Source organism: Stenella coeruleoalba (genome assembly GCF_951394435.1).
Source record: "Stenella coeruleoalba genome assembly, chromosome: 2".
Lineage (NCBI taxonomy): Eukaryota > Metazoa > Chordata > Mammalia > Artiodactyla > Delphinidae > Stenella > Stenella coeruleoalba.
The window spans coordinates 44,659,752-44,679,263 of NC_137147.1; the positions used below are offsets into that span (position 1 = coordinate 44,659,752).

The following is a 19,512-nucleotide window of genomic DNA, read 5'->3' on the forward strand; positions in this document are numbered from 1 at the left end:
CACGGCTACTGAGCCTGTGCTCTGGAGACCGTGGGCCACAACTGCTGAGGCCCACACGCCTGGAGCCTGTGCTCCGCAACAAGAGAGGCCACTGCAGTGAGAAGCCCACGCACCATAATGAAGAGTAGCCCCCGCTCACTGCAACTGAGAAAGCCCGCGTGCAGCAACAAAGACCCAATGCAGCCAAAAATAAATAAATTAATTTATAAAAAAAAAAAAATAGCAAGAAGAGGCTGTAAGATGGAAAGTGGGATTTGTTTGCTTTTTTCAGAAGGCAGAGACATGAGTACCTTTATAGGCAATGGCAAAGGAAAAAGAGACGACGATGATATGGCATCTGGCTGGCCTTCAGACCAATTTCCCAGTGGTTTGCTGAAAGCAGCCACGGCCTGAGGTAGCCCAAATTCCCAGTCCAGTTACCAATGGCCATGAGCAGCTTCTTCAGTTTCTCTCTCTATACTTTAGAAATACTATTTGGTGCACGCGCTATATGGTGAAGGCACCACTTTAGATAATCCTCAAGGTATAAAAATGAATTTCGGGAATTCCCTGGTGGTGCGGAGGTTAGGACTTGGCACTTTCACTGCCAGGCCCGGGTTCGATCCCTGGTCGGGGAACTAAGATCCCACAAGCCATGCAGTGTGGCCAAAAAAATAAATAAATAATAAAGATGAACTTCACCCATTCATTCATTTAAGTATTTGAGCACAATTAAGTGTCAGGTACTTTCTCAGGGCTGGGGATAAAGCAAGGAACAAAAGAGATGGTTCCTGCCCTCCTGGAGCTTACTTTCTGGTAGGGAGGGGTATAGGGAATGACTAAGTATATACTGGAGGACTGTTAACGTTATAGACCAAGACAGGTAGGCAGATAGGGAGGCAGGGGGAATACTGAGTAGTCAAGACCCGATGAAAAAGGTGACATTTAAGCAGATTTCATGATGGTGAGCGAACCAGCCAAGACTGACACCCAAGAGAAGAGAGCTGTAGCAGAAAGAACAGAAAGTGGAAAGGCCCCATGGTAGAAGCATGGCTGAAACAGCAAGGAGGCCACCATATGGTATAGCAGGTACTTTAATACTCAGTGGCATAAGACATTTGTCAATGGTTATTTAGCATCTGAGCACTCAGTGTTTTCAGCCAATTATTAAAAAAGAAAAAGAAAAAAAGATAACATATGTTATCAACATGTTCAAACAACAAAAAAGGTAACATATGTAAACTGTGTAAAAGTGTCTGATAAGAAGGAAACAAAAAAGTTAATCATTACTTAAAATAATAATAGTAATAGTAAAAATAAAGTAAAGCTCTTCTACCTGAAGCAGGGGTGGTAGGTCTGAAACCCTAAATACTTGCCCCATCCTTTCTGTAACCCACACTACCTTCAGGACACAGTTTACCTTGCACAGAACCACAGAGAAGACCCAGAGCTCTAGTTAGAGAAGGTGTACAAGCAACAAACCTACCCTGTCTGAAGTTGCAATTAATGATTGTGCTCTAAATTATGTTGATCTAAGTGCTAATGAAATCTGTTAAAGCTCAACGAAAATCAAAACCAGTTTGAATAATAAGCATCCCTTTATTTGCTGACGTCATTACAAAAACCGATTACATTAGCAACAAAAAGTGTTTTCTTGAGTTGAAGTCAGAGGCAGTTGCTCCCCAAAATGTTAAGTAAAACAGTGTACAACATCTGTATTAAAATGTTAAATTTTACATTGTCTTTACCACTTTTGATCTTCTGAACAATTTTATTGAGCAAAATAAGATACAAGATTACATGTTTATTTTATTTTCAGGAATGTAAAGGTCTAATTATTCAAACAGTTTTTATTATAAAACTAAACTCTGAAGGTGTCTACAGAGTTGGCTTTTTTTCTCTCTCTTTAAATCAGTAGTCTAACAAGGATTAGAAAAGACAAAACTCTGTTCAGTGTTTCTGACAAAGTAGAAAGGGTGAAAACATAAATAAGGCTTTAATTTGGCAAAATATAATACAATGCCTTCTGTTATCCTTGAATGAACAGTTTCCCAATTACTTCACTCTGTAAAAGATCAGAAAGAAAGAAATTCATTTTAAAACAAAGAAACCAAAAGGCAATCAGAAGACATCTGTCAAATACCAAAAGTACATATGCCATTTGATCTAGCATGGCCTTTTCAACTAAGATCAGAACAATTAATACTGATGGTAATCAAAAATAAGAGAAAAATCTCAGGATTCAGAAGGAGCTTCTGAAGGTGGATTTTTAAATATGCGAACCAAAATCTCAGACCAAACTGAGAATAATACAGGGATTTAAAAATCCTATTTAGAAAACATTTAAGAGAACAACATTGGGAATCCATTTGTATTACTGTTCTACTCAAGAGACTGTAAAGCTAATAAGGTGAGTGAGCAGCACTGGAAAGAAACTGAAATTTACAACTCTCCCCCGGTGAATAAATAATTGAAGCTTCAGACAGAGATTTCCTAAGGTCTTTTGAAGCTTTCCAAGTCAGATAAAATGACTAAAGAAATTAAACTTCAAAAGCCATTAAAGAGATTAAAAGGACTTAACCATATGCAACATGTGAAGTCTGAATGGATCCTGGTTTGGAAAAAATAGCTAAAAAGATATTTCGGGTATAAGTGGGGCCACAAATATGGGCTTTAAAATGGATGATATTAGAGCTACTGTTCTGGTCTTTTTGGATGTGACAGTGATACTATGGATTTGTAAGAGAATGTCTTTGTTCTTAAGAGATACATACTTAAGTGCTTAGGGGTAAAATGTCATATTATCTGAAAGTTACTTTCAAATGTGTTGACATCAACAAAATATGTATACACAAATAAAGAGATGAAGTAGCTGAAGGGTGTCAGTGTTATACACTATATATCCTTTCAACTTTTCATTAAGTGTGAAATTTTTCAAAATTAGAAAGTTGAGGGGAAAAGAAGCAATTAGAAAGTTAAAAAACAAAGTTATCACTGGCTATCATGTTCTCTAATTAAGACAAGATTAACAGCTAATCAGAAAGTCTACATAGCCCACTGGTACATTAAACTAAGAAGTGCTGTGTGAACACATTACACAAAATGAAAACCTGATCCATATGACAGTCAAGTATAAAGTGTAGAAATAAAAGCTAGTTTTTGTCTGAAACATTAACTCTTACACTCCAATAGCACCAAAAAAGAACTTTTTCCTTTCAGAAACAAGAGAAAACTGTATCATGAAAGAATCTATTTGTTAAAGGGAGTAAGGAGGACACATATATAAAAAACACATACACAAAATTTCACCTCAGTTTTTCCTGGATAACTTCAAGAGCCTCTCCAATTCAATACTGACAAACCAAATTACCAACTTTAGGAAAAAGCCAGAACTGAAGGAAGAAACTATAAGAAGCTGGCAATAAAGGATTAGACAGAATGAGGAGAAAGGAAAGCTGTGACAAGGATCAGAGCACATAGTGCTTGAATTAGGGAGAAGAAAAGTGCAGATTAAGAGCACAGGGCCTAGGCCCAGACCACCTTAATTTAAATCCCAGCTCACCCAGTTACTAGCTGTGTGACTTTGGGCAACTTACAGAACTTCTTTGGGTCTGCTGTAAAATGGGAATAAAAAAATAAGTAATAATATTAATCATCATCATCATCACCATCATCCCTATCTATCTACTGCACTGGGTTGTTGTGAAAATTTAAATGAATGACCATATGTTAGAAGCATGTTCGTTCTTAGAGGCACATTCATGAAGTGTCAGCTGTTAAAATCATCAGCCTCCTTCCACATGATTCCACAAACAGGTTCCAAGGTAAAAGATCCTGGGTGTTATAGTCTGAATGTTTGTGTCTCCCCCATCCCCCGAAATTCCTATGTTGAGATTCTAACTCCCATGTAATGGTATTTGGAAGTGGGGCCTTTAGGAGATTCCACTGTCATGAATGGGATTAGTGCCCTTTTAAAAAGGACCCCAGAGAGCTCCCTTGCCCCTTTTGCCATGTGAGGACACAGAAAGAAAATGGCCATCTTTAAACCAGGAAGTGGGTCTCACCTGACAGAACCTACCGGTGCCCTGATCTCAGACTCCCCAGCCTCCAGAAATGTGAAAAATAAATGCCTGCTGCTTAAGCCACCCAATGTATGGGTTTTTTTTTATAGCAGCCCAAACAGACTAAGACATGGGGTGATAAAGTTTTCTGATATAGTCGGACATACACTTGGAACACTTAGAAGCCAGGCAGATATGAAACACAAGAAAAAGTAGGTATCTGGAAACAAAAAAGTATACTACAAAATACTACTGTTAACAATCCAAAGCTACAAAAACAATTACCTTAATTAAAAGGGGGACAGGCGGATGACAGCCTTCTGTTTGGGGAGGTGGCAGGGGTGGGGAGAGAAGGATAGCAGATGAGCAGGAAGACTTCCAGAAGAAAAGAAGGGTTAATGTTTTACAAATTAAGAGCGCAAGACAAATGCCCCTACAACTCAAAGAAAGGCTAAGTTCTGTGTATTAGGATTTCGAAAACTAAATTACTATACATCATCTCTCATTTTTGTCTTTTAAAAATAGCTTTTCTCTTACTGAAAATGTACAGCATTATCTTAAACAATTCATATGTACTTGTAGTATATACTAAAAAGAAGTAAGATTCCTGGTAGGAAGGTAAATTGGTGCAGCCACTATGGAAAACAGTATGGAGGTTCTTCAAAAAACTAAAAATAGAGTTACCATATGCCAATCCCACTCCTGGTCATACAGCTGAAGAAAACTCTAATTAAAAATACATGCACCCCAATGTTCACAGAGGCACTATTTACAAGAGCCAAGACATGGAAGCAACCTAAGTGTCCATCAACAAGAAGACGTAGTACATACATACAATGGAAAATTACTTGGCCATAAAATAGAATGAAATAATGCCATTTGCAGCAACATGGATGCAACTAGAGATTATCATACTAAGTGAAGTAAGTCAGAAAGAGAAAGACAAATACCATATGATATCACTTATATGTGGAATCTAAAATATAACACAAATGAACTTATTTACAAAGCAGAAACAGACTCACAGACACAGAAAATAAACATGGTTATCAAAGGGGAAAGGGGGCTGGGGGAGGGATAAACTGGGAGTTTGAGATTAGCAGATACAAACTACTATATATAAAACAAGATAAACAACAAGGTTCTACTGTATAGCACAGGGAACCTTATTCAATAAGGTTCAATATTCAACATATTGAATATTCAATATCTTGTAATAAACTATATGGAAAAGAATATGAAAAAAAATATATATGTATATATATAACTAAATCACTTTGCTGTACACCAGAAACTAAAACAACATTGTAAATTAACTATGCTTTAATTAAAAAAAAAAAAAACAGTAATAACATATACCTAAATAAAGCAGGGAAGAAAAAAAGATTCTTGACATCAGACATTAACCTATAAATTCTGATGATTAAGAAATCTGTATTTCCAATTTAATTATCTGGTAGTAATTTTAAAAGAGTTGACAAGAGGGAGAATACACTGAGCAAAAATGATGGCTGAAGTTAAAAACTCGAGGGTAACACAAACATTTAAAGGGCATAAAGAAGAGCTGTGGGAACCAAGAGATCCCTAAGGAGGGGTTATCACTGTCAGTGCTGGCTAGAACCTATGCAAGGAGAGAGTTCTCAAGTGCTGGTGGACCTCTAGCTTCATACAATCCATCTATCTTTCATGATACACTGCTGACCACTCAACCGCCCTTTCACTTGCCAAATTTGAAATTAAGTTCATCAGCTAACAAAAGAATGCTGAGTTATCTATCACTTAGGTGAGCTGTCTGCTAAACAACAGTTCAGCTGTGTTGCCAGGGTATATGTATTTCTTTTAACAAATTACACACTACATTTTTATAAATTAGGAAGAAAAAAGTCTGGAAAAATAAAAGTGTTACTACCAATGATCAGTGTAAATCTCAAATTTAATATGATTAAGGCAAATGTGGGAACAGGCAAGCAAAAATGGTTCAGACCACATGTTTGAGAAGAAAAAGAAAATACTGAAGAACACTTCTGAGATGCTGGAGAGATACTACTGACAAGGTCTAAAGGCAAAGGGTAACAGGCCATCTTATAATTTTTTAGGTTCTCAGAAGCGAAACCCTTCCCTCAGAAAACAGAGGCCTAAGGACTGACCTCACCGTATTTAGAATAATTCACAACTATTTTCAGTGTCTTATATGCAAAAGATGATCCTGTATTAGCTCTAGCAATTAGGAAATCATTAATGAATTACCTCAGCAAAAACGGTTTCAACGGAATGGCAGAAAGAGAAGCCATTCTAGAGGAGATGGAGTAGTTAGTAGCATGAGACTGTGAGAATAGTTTCTTCTTTTAAGAATCTTTGTTAAACAGTGAAGTAAAAAAATTAGGGTGGTAATCTAAAGAAAGTGCAAAGTTAAAATAATATATTTGAGCATTTTTCAAGACTGAACAGAAGCAGTGAGTGGAGAGGACTGAAGATGTAGACTTCAGGACTGAAGCAGGACTGAAGATGTGGGAAGGAAAGTTGCCCTGGGAAGCAGGAAACGAGGTTATTTTCTAGTTTGGGGAAGAGTGGTCAGGTGGCAGAAATTTAACTCTAGGCAACTGAGAGGTCAGCTTACCAAGGATAAAAGATTAAGGTATAATTCTTTTTGCTGACAGGTTATAAGAATGAGTTGGGTTTATTTGAAAAGTCTTCTTAGAGGTAACTCACCTGAAATAGCATTTTAAAGGAGAGTGTATGCTAAGACAGGCCAGAGGACAATCATTCTACAAAAGTGAGACAGAATGTCCCTGTGACCAAGATGGAGGTCCATACCAACTTTTCCAGAGCACCTAACCTATCCTGAGGCCTTTGTATAACCTAAGAGTCTTAAGTTTGGGTTCTGAAAGGGACAATTAAGTGATGAGTTGCCCCCTGGCATTGCACAGGCCACCCTACTCATGTCCAGGACACCACGATTATTATAGAACAAACAGCTTCAAAAGAAGAATATCTAAAGTATTCAGTGCGTATCAGAACACCCTAATTAATTACCCAAGGCATTGTGACTTAAGTCATTCTTGAAACAGGTAAAACCCAGGAATCAAATCAATCAACATGCATTTCCAGGTAATACAGTCAATAAAATTTTATAGCTTGGTTTGTTTATCTTCAGTTAACACTCTCACTTCAGGAGTTAAAAAATGGATTTCTTTGATTACCCACAGCAAACTTAAATAAAATCCAGCTTCCAATGTAAAGAAACTGTGACGACTTGATTTTCAGTTCAGCATCTTACCTCAGTAAAAACATTATAGTCACTTTATTTTACCAAGTCATTAAAAAAAAAAGAAATCACACAGATATTTTGCCAGAACTAAGATCAGGATAAACTAAAGAAACAGTTGCAGACATTATGGCAATGAACAAAACCTAGGTAAACAAGTTATGAGTCTGTTCTGTAAAAAGGTCAAAAGAGGCAAAGAAAAAGGGTTTTTACATGAAAACACTAATTGGAAAAGATATGTTCACTGCAGCATTATTCACAATAGTCAAGATATGGAAACAACCTAAGTGTCCACCAATGAATGAATGGATAGAGAAGATGTGGTATGTATGTGTACACACACACACACACACACACACACACACACACACACACACACACGCGCAGTGAACTACTTGGCCATAAAAAAGAAGGAAATCCTGCCATTTGCAACAACATGGTTAGAACTTGGAGCTATTATGCTAAATAAAATAAGTCAGATGGAGAAAGACAATATGATTTCACTCATATGTGGAATCTAAAATAAAACAAACAGACAAAACAAAAACAAACTCATAAAAGAGAACAGCTGAGTAGTTACCAGAGGGGAAGGGAGTTGGAGGGTGGACAAAATGGGAAAAGGAAGTCAACTGTATGGTTATAGATGGTAACTAGTCTTGTGGTGGTGATCACCTTGCAGTGTACACATGTATAATGCTATACTCATGAAACTTACATATTAAAAAAAAAAAAAAAGATAAGGTATGTTTTTTCTCCTCCAAGCTACAAGACCAAAAAATATGTACAAGATGGAAATAAAACTCCAAGAAAGCTATAAAGCTGTCATTTGGAGGTTCTGAGAGAGATAAAGAGGGAATATTCCCACTAGGGTAACAAGAGTTCCTATATTTAAAGTAAGTACACACTATACATACATTCACACACACAGTATGTCAATTATCTATAGACAGACAATAATACTTCAGTTATTCTTACCTAATACCTGATAGTGTTCTTTCTCCTTTGTGAGCTGTTGGTTTACTGCCTGAAGTAACTGCTGTAACTGTGTTACAGTCTGATTTAGACTTACAGACATTGTCTCCTTCTCAGAAGACTCCTAAAAAGAAGACGGAAGAGATGAAAAACGCTGAGCACAAGAAAAAGGCATTTGCAACCAAAACCAAAAATAGTTTATTGCTGTTTTAAACACAAACAAAAAAATCTGAAAGATGATATGAAAATTGACAATAAAAACCACATAGCGCAATAGGGTTTGCTAACCTAGCATGCAAATTAGTTTACATCAAAGAAAGTTATGTTATAAATGTTGTCACTAGGTTACAAAGGGAAAAATCTAGAATCGATGAATATCAGATATAAATCCATTTCTCCTTTCAGAAAAAAAATTGCAAGGAACCAAAGGAGAGTACATTCATAACAACAGAAAAATAATAGTTAACATATATTGAGCTCTTACTAAACTTGAAGCACTGTTTTAAGTGTTACCCACTATTCTAAGTGTTTTATATAGTAATTCATTTATTCCCTTCAACAATCCTACAAGATAGGTACTAATATCATTGCCTTTTACAGATGGAGCAACTAAAGCACAGAGAGGATAAAAAGTTTCCCCTAAGTCAGTCACACAGCTACTGAATAGTAGAACCAGGATTCAACACAAGCAGCAGAGTCTACATTCTTAAGCAGTACACCATAATACCTTCCACCACAAACCTAAACATTAACATAATAATGTCTCACCAAGCTAAAGTGAAAACAAACATTAATAAGAACACTGCATTTCAGATAAGATACCTCAAAGAAAAAATAACCTTGAGTTAAGAATGCAACATAATTGATAGAAACACATTAAAAAGGCATTTTTTTTTAGGTAGAAATGGACCCTGTACATTTTTTATTCTTCACATAATTTACAAGGTAATCAGCGCAGAGATTTGGAGCTAAAGAAAATGCATACCGTTTCTGGGGAAACATCACTATTCTCAATAACAGTAGTGTCTCCAGCAGCTTTTACTATTTTTGACTGGATAAGATCCAGTGACTGTTGAGCCTGTGAGGAAAGCAATATGGAGTCTCTGAATAATACAACTGATAAATAAATATATACAAGAAAAAATATGAGTGATTTTCTTACACTCATTATATTTTGTACAAAACTAAAGCTCTTCTCAAAATACAATGTAAAGCCAACCTGTTCCGTTTTTTCCCCCAAATCAAATAGCTTTCTCCCCCACCAGATTATAAAAGCACATGCTCACCATTTTAAAAAGTTCAAACAATGCAGAAAATGTATAAAGAAATAAAAAGCAGAAATAAGCACAGTGATATTTAGGTTAACATTAGTCTAGATCAGAGGTCAGCCAAATCTAGCCACACACAGCCTGTTTTTGTAGAGCTCACAAGCTAAGATTGGTTTTTACATTTTTAAAGAGTCGTGCTAGACAAAAAAACAGAGTATATGAAAGAAACTATAGGTGGCCCACAAATCCTAAAACAGTTTGTGAGTTTGCTGACTCCTAGTCTAGATCCCTCTTTAGTGCATATATGTCCTAACAGAAAATTGGTAGAAAATGTTCTATAAATGGGCTTTTAACATACATGCTGTTTGACGAAGCATTTTCTTTTTACATGTCAATAAATATTTATGTGCATTTCCAATTCAGAGTTGCACAGTATTTCTATTACATAGATATGGTACAGTTCACTTTCAACTACTGTTGCCATTTTATGCCAAATAACACGGCATATCCATATCTTTGAGCACCTGTTTAATATCCTTAAAGTACCTCTTGAGAAAATAAACTGCTAGGCTAAAACTGCAAGTTTTATATTTTGTCCAGTGATCAAACATTCACGTTATCAAAATATAAATCAGATTGCTCAATCCTGACAATGTATCATATATCTAAGTCAGAGTTCTGAAACTTTTTTTTTAATAATTCACATTCTTAATTTATTTTCATTCACAAAACAGCTCTTGTAAATGCCATTTTATAGAAGATAAACTTGAGACTTGCAAAGAGCAAATAATTGCCCCATGGTCACACAGCTCAGAAGTGGCAGCAGTAGGATTCAAACCTAATGAAACTTCTTAAGTTCACATTTTATCTACTGGTGACAACATCAAAGTAATCTGAAGCAACTCTAGATTCCTAGACTTTTGCATAACAATTATGATATAATCATACAGAACCAACAAATATTTCTTTCAACCTTTAAAAGAGTGGCAAATTTAATTGTTTTGCTAATGACTAGATCTGCTATAAACAATCTTAGCTCTAAAGCAGCTCTGATAAAAGCATTTATGAATTACACTATTAAAAATCTCAAAACAGGGGCTTCCCTGGTGGCGCAGTGTTTGGGAGTCCGCCTGTCGATGCAGGGGACACAGGTTCGTGCCCCGGTCCAGGAAGACCCCACATGCCGCGGAGTGGCTGGGCCCGTGAGCCATGGCTGCTGAGCCTGCGCGTCCGGAGCCTGTGCTCCGCAACGGGAGAGGCCACAACAGTGAGAGGCCCGCGTACCACAAAAAAAAAACAAAAAACTCAAAACAGAATTACAAATAACTTGTCAACCTAACGCAAAGAATAAAAAATGTAATCCTAAAAATCACCCATCTACATGTGAGATTAAGAAAAACATATTTCTACAAAGAAATAAAGGGACGAATTTCTGAAACATCAGAGGTCTATATATACTTCTTTCACATTCATGAAGATCAAAAGAAACATACTTTGTAAATGACTATATAAGCAAATCCCAATAAAAAATATATAGATGTAACCAATTTTAAGAGTCACATCAACTGAATTCAAAATTTAATCTACACTTTACAAAGCAATTAATTATATAAATATGATGAAATGAAGAAGCGAATTAAGAATGGAAAAACAAGCCAAAAAGTCTAGTTCCAAATATGTAACTGTATAACAAACAGCTTAAATTTATAAACAAATTAATGTAATGATGTGAAAGAATGAATCCAGGGTTAGCAGTATGTCTGCTTAAGATTCAAGGTACAACATAATATGATGATATGGCATCTTCAGGACAAGCAGTGTCTTACCTTATGCAAGTCACCAGCTACCTTCTGTCTTTCACTTTGTTCAGTTCTAAGTTTTGCAAGTGTTTCATTTAACTGCTTCTTTAACTGTAAAAATACAGGAACACCACAATTAATTCACATCCTTCTTTGATTCCTTCTTTGATTATGCTGAGACCTCTAGGACTGAAGAATGAATGAGAAAGAATGGGCTCGCTAACAGTTATTATGCACAGTGGATTAGCCAATATGCTGCACCAGATGTACAGAAAAGCTAAGAAGTGCAGGTTCCAATCTGTAAAGCTAAACATAAGAAAAGCTACAAAACCAACTAGAGTTGAGAGTAGAAAACTGCAAATGTAAAAACAAAACCATCAAATTCCAGTAGATTATTTTTTTTAAAGTATTACTATTCACTATTCATAGGGCAGTTCATTCACATTTATTTCAAATTAAAAGGCAAGTCATAAGAAATTTTACTAGTTTTTAAATGTTTAAAGGCTTTCTTAACCTATATAGTTCAGTTAAGAAGAATCAATTGTGTAATATTTTTAATAAAAACATTGAACAGAAGATTACAAATCCAGTAAAATGAAATCTTCAAAAATTTAAATGTCACTCATCCTTTAAGATGTCACTAGAAAGATAAGTGCAAGACCACACTGGCCTAACTATACCAACAAGGCATGTCTTAATATATACATCTCAACCAACTTGTTGAAACAGTTATAAAGCTCTATTAAACTCTAGAGCTAATACATAATGACTGTTCTCTTAGTAACTATTCTGATTACATAAGAATGAGGGAAATGGACTCACTGACAAAAGATAACTTTTTCTTATTAAACTCATCAAGTTAATTATGTCTCTCACCCACAGGCACAGCATTCCAAACAGTTCTGGAAACCCAAAAGGGGGAAATATAAGACACTGATATTTCGAACATGTAGAGAGAATTAGTGCAGGACATTCCATTTGGAAATTTTATTTTGGGAACTCTATTTATCCCAAATGCTTCAGTTCTTGCTCCTTTACTTAACTCTGATTTCACACATCAGAGAGGTTATTCCTTTGGCCCAGGAACACACAATGTATAAGCAAACAAAATTATTTTAATATATCTTAAAATGTGGCAACAGTTACCCTGAGCAAAAAGCAAACAGGAAGATTAAAATGAAGACTGCAAACTCAAGGCAAAAAAATTTTAAATATCACTCAAAATGACCTCTTGACAGAAGTAAAGGGTCAAAATGTACAAAGAGAGCATCAGACTGAATGGAGACTCAACCATAATCCTGTGGGTTTGATGCTGCACTGGAGTCAGCCACAAAGCATCAAAGTTAAAAGTAAAATCTCCAACAACTGTAGGTGGAAGTGGGTTTTTAAAAAACACATTACAGGGGCTTCCCTGGTGGCGCAGTGGTTCAGAGTCCGCCTGCCGATGCAGGGGACACGGGTTCATGCCCCGGCCCGGGAGGATCCCACATGCCGCGGAGTGGCTGGGCCCGTGAGCCATGGCCGCTTAGCCTGCGCATCCGGAGCCTGTGCTCCGCAACGGGAGAGGCCACAACAGTGAGAGGCCCACGTACCACAAAAAAAAAAAAAAAAAAAACCACATTACAGGATAAGCATATCACTTAAAGCTGTTGCATATCACAGTACCAATCTGTGCAATGTATAGCAAACGTATGCATAAAACCTTAATTGAATCATTCCCACACTGCAGTGGGAATGATTCAATTAAGGTAAAATAAAGGTAAATTTTATTTCAAAAATAGAAAGGGGCGTGTGTGTGTGTGTGTGTGTGTCGGGGTGCGGACTCTGTGTACATTTCATAGAGAGCTCTACTCTGAAAATTGATTCCCATAAATCACTGCTGTAACACTGCTTAACATGAATGAGTTAAGAAATTTTCTTTGGTACATACAGCAGTACTAAAAAGAAAATCCCAAACTTGGCAGCGTTAACTTATAGTAAGGAGAAAACTGTCTTACTGCAATTGTACTAGAGTTCATTCAAGTACTTTTTTTTTTTTTTGCGGTATGCGGGCCTCTCACTGTTGTGGCCTCTCCCGCTGCGGAGCACAGGTTCCGGACACGCAGGCTCAGCGGCCATGGCTCACGGGCCTAGCCGCTCCGCGGCATGTGGGATCTTCCCGGACCGGGGCACGAACCCATGTCCCCTGCATCAGCAGGCGGACTCTCAACCACTGCACCACCAGGGAAGCCCCATTCAAGTACTTTTTAAAAATCTAATCATATTCTTAAGTTTTAAAAGTCACAGATAGACATAATGATTACTGTTTCAAACATACAATAAGATAGTCATGTTTATTTAAAAAACAAGCCTGCCTCAGTGTAAATTTTCAGAAAATTTAAGAATGGGAATACAGGGTACTCTGTCTTTATACAACATTTAACTAACTTTGAGTCTGTAGTTTTCGGATTATTATGCTCTGAATGATAAGACGATGATAAAGAATTCCACAAGCTTTTTGTTATCTATAATGTGTAGAAAGGCCAGTTAAAATAAGAAGCTACATTGGATCGTTGCCCTTGAATGAAGAATATGTATCTTCCTCCTTCAGTAATCTCCTTCCAGGTTAGAAAATAAGAGGCTCAGTTAACTATGCTAACTCTGAGAAGAGAATCTTTGCAACTCAGCCAGTCTTTGTTTGTTTCATTTCTTTATTCACTGAAAATAATGCTGTTGAAGAAATCTGGTTTTATAAAACACAGAAAATTCTGAAAAAGAGTTGCAAGCCAAACATGCCATTGTTAGGAGCTAAGAAAAGAAGGATCATCTTAGGAATCAAGAAAAGACAGACCATCTTGAGTCATCAGAATATGAAGATTATCTTAAACTTATAAAAATGCCAAGCTAAAGGTGTTAGCAAGGAGAAGTCTGGATGGTTTCTCCACATGTCAACACAAGTGTTTTCAGAGCCTACTTGATACCCCGTGGAGAACAAGCTTCTTACCAAATTTAGCTCTTCATTCTGTCTTACTGCTTCAGAATATGAATCATCAAGTTTTTTCTGCAATTCAGTCAACAGATCTTTCAGCTGCAATGAAGTTTAGAGTTTAAGATTGATTTCCTTATGATATCCCATGTTTGTATGCTACTTGGAAGCTCTGCCAGAAACAACTTACACTGAAATATTTTATCACTGTTATAAATTTAACTTAAATTGAGAAGGTTGAAAAAAATTCTATCATAAGTACCTCTCTGACTTCTGTAACATAGGTAGATCGTTCCATTTCTGCCTTCTCTAGCTCCATTTCCAAATGCTCTTGTTCTCTTCTCAGCTAGCAGTGCAACAAAGAAGGAAAAGTTAAGAGCCATATTTAAGAGGCTTCCCTACAATGAAAAGTTATGACACTTATGAATATAAAACTATACCATCTGAAACACTACTCAAGATATTCTTAAAGGCGTAACAACCACATCATAAGACAAAAGAAATCTTAAAACACAGCTTGTAAGACAATCCTTAATGCTAAAAAATGAGTCCATAGGTTACAAGTCAAATGGTGAGATAACATACATTTTCAATATCTTTATTTTCTCTTCTTAATCGCTCTAGCTCTTGCTCCGAAGATGTGAATGACAATTGCATCTGAAATGTGAAATAATTACATGACCAAGTTAAACCACCAAGGATACAGAGGCTTTCCTATCTTGTAGAATTTTAATCAATTAGACACTTCAGAGGGTTTTTTTTATGTATCTCACTTAAAGCCATAACTGAATTTTAAAAGATCTTAAAAATTAGAGTGTCACATTTAACTTGATTTAAACTGTGGTCAAAACCTACCCCATTTGCATGGTATTATATTAGGTCCAGTTAATTGTTAATTAACTGTAATTAACAATAATCAGCTGTACTTAATCCCCAAATGCATTAATATAAAATACCATCAGCAACCCCAGATTCTGCATAGGTCAGCCCAGGAAAACAAGTGAGCAAGAGATGGCACTCTTTACCACACCCAAGTACTACTACGCCATTCTATATGAGCATCCAAGATACCAGATTTTGGTATCTGTGGAGACTCCTGGAACTAATTCCTTGATGGATATGGAGGGACAACGGTAAACAGAAGAAAAACTAAGACTACAAAATAATATTCAAGTCCCGTGAACAGAAGAAGGACTTACTTTTTCTTGAATACTATATCATGAGTCACATACCTGTGTTTTAAAACTTATTGTGAACACCAAATTCTTTGCCTTATGCTATCACATTGTGGTTCTTTAACTTCCAAAGCACTCTGCACTCTGTATCATTACTCTTTAGTCGTACCCTAAACCAGTGAGTCTCAAGCGTCAGTGGGCATCAGAATCATTCGGGGGGCTCTTTAAAACACAGACTGCTAACCCCACAGCTTCACATTCGGTAAGCCTTGGGGGGGCCCAAACAATGTGCGTCTCTAGCAAGTTCCCACGTGACGCTAACGCTGCGCGTCCAGGGCCCACACTGTGAGAACCACTACTCTAAGCTTTTTTTTTTTTTTTAAATCGTTCACACATTCCTTTTATTTTTTTTCCCCTAAGCTCTTCGTTTTTAAATACCTGTTTAATAGTCTTTTGTGATTCATCGACCTTAACTTTCCATTTATTCTCTTCTTGCTCCACACTTCTCTGTAGTTTCTGTAAAATTCCTTCCTATAAACAAAAGTATAGTTGTTCTGAAAACTTCATGTTCTAATACCAAGATAAACTATTTAAGCAACTAAGTAATGTTAATAATTATTTTAAAATGTAGGTTAAAAATCATTTCCTACTGTTTCTGCAAGGACGGATTTGTATTTTTCACACTCTAGCTGTAACAATGTATGCATTTCATCAGCTTCTTTCAACTTGTGCTCTAAAACCTGCAAATAAAATAAAGAAAAATTCTCTAGTTTAGTTTTACCAGAAAGTTTTGTGCTTCAAATTTGTTTCAGTACTTAATGGTATATTATACAAACGGTTTCTGTTTTATTATTAATTACTACATTTCAATCTTCTTAAGTAACAATGAAGTTTAATTACCTTTTTTATGGTCATTTGATTTTCCTAATAAAACTCTTAGAGTCTGTTTAATACAAAATATATCACACAATTTTGTAATAAATAGGCTTGTCACTCTTTAGTGAGACAGTAAATCAAAGCAGATCCACATGTGAAGTAAGATCACAATGCCATGGGAAAGAAATTTTATTCATGCCACTTGAGAGACAAAAAAAGTTAATCTCCCAAATTTCAGTAGTCAAGGATAAAAATACATCTAGGCTCTGAATACTCTTAAGTAATGTATTTGGGGATACATTAGCAAACCAGTCAGTTTCTACCTATCAACTGATCTTTACTTTCTAAACCCAAGCTAAAAAGAGAGCAACAGACAGTTAAATATTCAGTTTTAGAAATGACTAAGATAACAGAGTTAAACGAGAAACATCAGCTTTGTACACAAATCAAACACAGGGAAGACTTAATACCATTTCCACCAAAATGTACACAAAAATGAAACCACCTTCTTATACTTTCTGAAAAGATCACTATTCTACTCATAATATAGCCTTTATCTTTCCCAAGCTTATAAAGACAAATTCTGATTTACTTCTTTTTTCTATGTTTCTTTAAAATATAAATACTTCACTTCATGAACTAACCTTAACCTCTTCTGAACCTGAAGTTCCAGCCACACATTCTTTTGCCCTCTTTTCAAATCCATGCAACCATTCACTATAACTCTGTGGAGAAGAAAAGTCAAAACAACCAATTTCAAAAAATACCTAAATGAAATAAGTAAGTATTTTAAATAACCAAATTAGAAGATTATAAAAGAAATCTATATAGACAAATACCATCCTTCTGGAAATTTCAAAGAAGAATAGAATTGTTACATAAGTTGTACGTGACCCAGCCTTGAAAATAAACACTAAAAATATGCCTATGTACTACCACAAAATCAAATTTAAATTTATTTACCCTGTCCTAGGATATGTGCAACTGAATTCTGGACATACAGGTAGAAGATCTGGGCTCAAACCAGCCTCTACCACTTACTAGTGCTAGGACTAATAGATTCAGTATTTAAGACAGAGAAAGCCTAGAATGAATAATTTTTCAAACTTTTTTTCAGGTGAACCAGTTCTCAAAAACTGAACTCATAAACTAAAAGTTCAATTGAGATACTGTAGTCAAAAGATTTCAGATTCTGTGAAGGTGCTCCAGGGATTGTGAAAATACTTCAAAATAAATATGTATTATGAAGCATTTTTTAAATCATAATGAGAGATAAGAATACACAAACATTTGTGTGTTTAAAACCAACAAAAACTCTATTTGTACTGAAAGGTCAGCTGATGCAAACACAAGGCATTATTATAATTTTAGTCATTATTCCAAATTTCAGAATAAATTATTCTAGATTATTGATGATTCTTGTCTGAATTTTAAACTCTGATAGAGAGTATTTGTTAGATACTTTAAAGCAAATTTCCTCTTATTCCTCTTTTAAGTCTTTGGTTTGGTTTAATTCAAGACAAAAAGAACACACATGAAATTTCTATTAATTGCTCTAATTAAAAGTTTTACTTATGTGGCTGAATCAGGATTCTCTATACTCTATCAAATAAAAAACAAAACTGGATGCTGAGATCACCCTGTAGTACAATACCCCGTAGTACATTTTAGTCAAAAAAGCCTCTCCATTTAAAAACAAAATTACATTCTCACATCATAAATCTGAATGATGACAAAATGATACTATTAAAATCCTACTTAGCTTCAAATACTGGGATTCAATATAAATTAAATTCAGATTTAGATGCTTAAAGTATGTAAGCCTCTCTTCAATCCAGGTCATATAGTTTAGATCACTCCTCTGATGATTTGCTTAGCAAAAAAGCAATAGAAAACAGTTTAAAAAAATTACTTCATGTATAAAAGCCCTTTTATATCTACTGACTATATTAATAATATTAAATTTAATTATTCTCTTAAGGTAAATAGTTTATTATCCATCATATCTCTAAAAATTTTAAATGCTAGACCCTAGGTAGCACACAAAAAGCTTAATATATTTCTTAAATACAGACTACACGCAGAAGTATTCAACTTTTAACAAGTGGATGAACAAAAGCCAAATATCATCATTCATGTCTTATGGTGATTTATAAATATTTATAGTGTCAAAAAGGTCTGGTGGTTGAAGGTGGGTAATATTGCTGTTAAGAATGAATTTGTTACATTAAAAAGAATTTTTAATTCTGGTGATCTTATACAATCTTTAAAGAAGAGAAACACAAATTATTAACTCTTTTGGCTCATAAAATACTGCCAAATAAATCCTGCAATTCTATTTCCACTAATAAAATATAAAGTAGGAATAAAGAAATAAAAACGGCTTATGGCCACAAAGGAAAAAATATGAAGTATATGAAGAGCAACCCTTTCTCCTAGGTTCAATGTAAGAACAGTACTAGAACTGACAATTTATTCATATTGCCCAGCACAGGTTATTTCATCAGCTCAACCCGTATCTACTAAGCTGATCAAACCTGAATATATCCTTGACAGTTACAACAGAAACAAAAGAATTTTTGCTTCTTGTGCAAGTTAGACGCAGACGATATGTAGATAAAACCGAAGAGAGCAAGCAGCTAAGACTGCACAGAGAACAGGCCATGACGTCTACTTACATCACACCTGGCACCTACAGCCCTCTCCTTGAGAAATACCCTGATTCCAAGTTTGGGGCAGGAAGTGTACACAATAAATCAGGAACAACTTGTCACACCACAAAGCAAAGAAGCTACCAAAGTTTAGCAGTGCTGTGTCAAAAGGATTTGGTAGCCAGCCTAAATAAGCTCCAACGGGCCAAAGAAGCAAAAGCAGACATGATGGACCTCCTAATGGAAGTACACAACACTGGCCATGAAGTAGTCTTGCCTCTACCCATCCTAACTCTGAAGTGTTGAGCCTGAATCTAATCAGGCCTCCACTGACTACCAATTTATAGGATACACAAAGGACAGAGGAACATACTGACATTACTGGGATGCACTCAGCTAAATCCAGACTGGGAAACTGCATATGAAACCACTACATTAAAAAAAAAAAAAAAGGGTGGGCGAGGGGGTGTGCTGACAGATAAAAGGGAACCCGTGGAATAA

At 35.7% G+C, this 19,512-nt stretch overlaps 1 protein-coding gene across 6 annotated transcripts in view; it reads right to left on the reverse strand.

Annotated features, from left to right (window-relative positions):
• Positions 1-869: 869 nt before the first annotated feature.
• Positions 870-19,512, reverse strand: part of KTN1 (kinectin 1) — a 119,900-nt gene continuing 101,257 nt past the window's right edge. For 4 of the 6 annotated variants that reach the window (XM_079911892.1, XM_079911894.1, XM_079911890.1 and 1 more), the window contains 10 exons: positions 17,005-17,085; positions 16,135-16,224; positions 15,923-16,015; positions 14,895-14,966; positions 14,572-14,655; positions 14,328-14,411; positions 11,372-11,455; positions 9,263-9,355; positions 8,281-8,401; positions 870-2,044 (listed from right to left, as the gene is read on the reverse strand). In XM_079911892.1, coding sequence (XP_079768018.1) covers positions 2,040-2,044; positions 8,281-8,401; positions 9,263-9,355; positions 11,372-11,455; positions 14,328-14,411; positions 14,572-14,655; positions 14,895-14,966; positions 15,923-16,015; positions 16,135-16,224; positions 17,005-17,085 — 807 coding nt within the window. In that variant the 3' untranslated portion in view covers positions 870-2,039. The remainder of the gene's footprint in view (positions 2,045-8,280; positions 8,402-9,262; positions 9,356-11,371; positions 11,456-14,327; positions 14,412-14,571; positions 14,656-14,894; positions 14,967-15,922; positions 16,016-16,134; positions 16,225-17,004; positions 17,086-19,512) is intronic. The other 2 variants (XM_079911895.1, XM_079911893.1) reach the window with 1 other exon arrangement.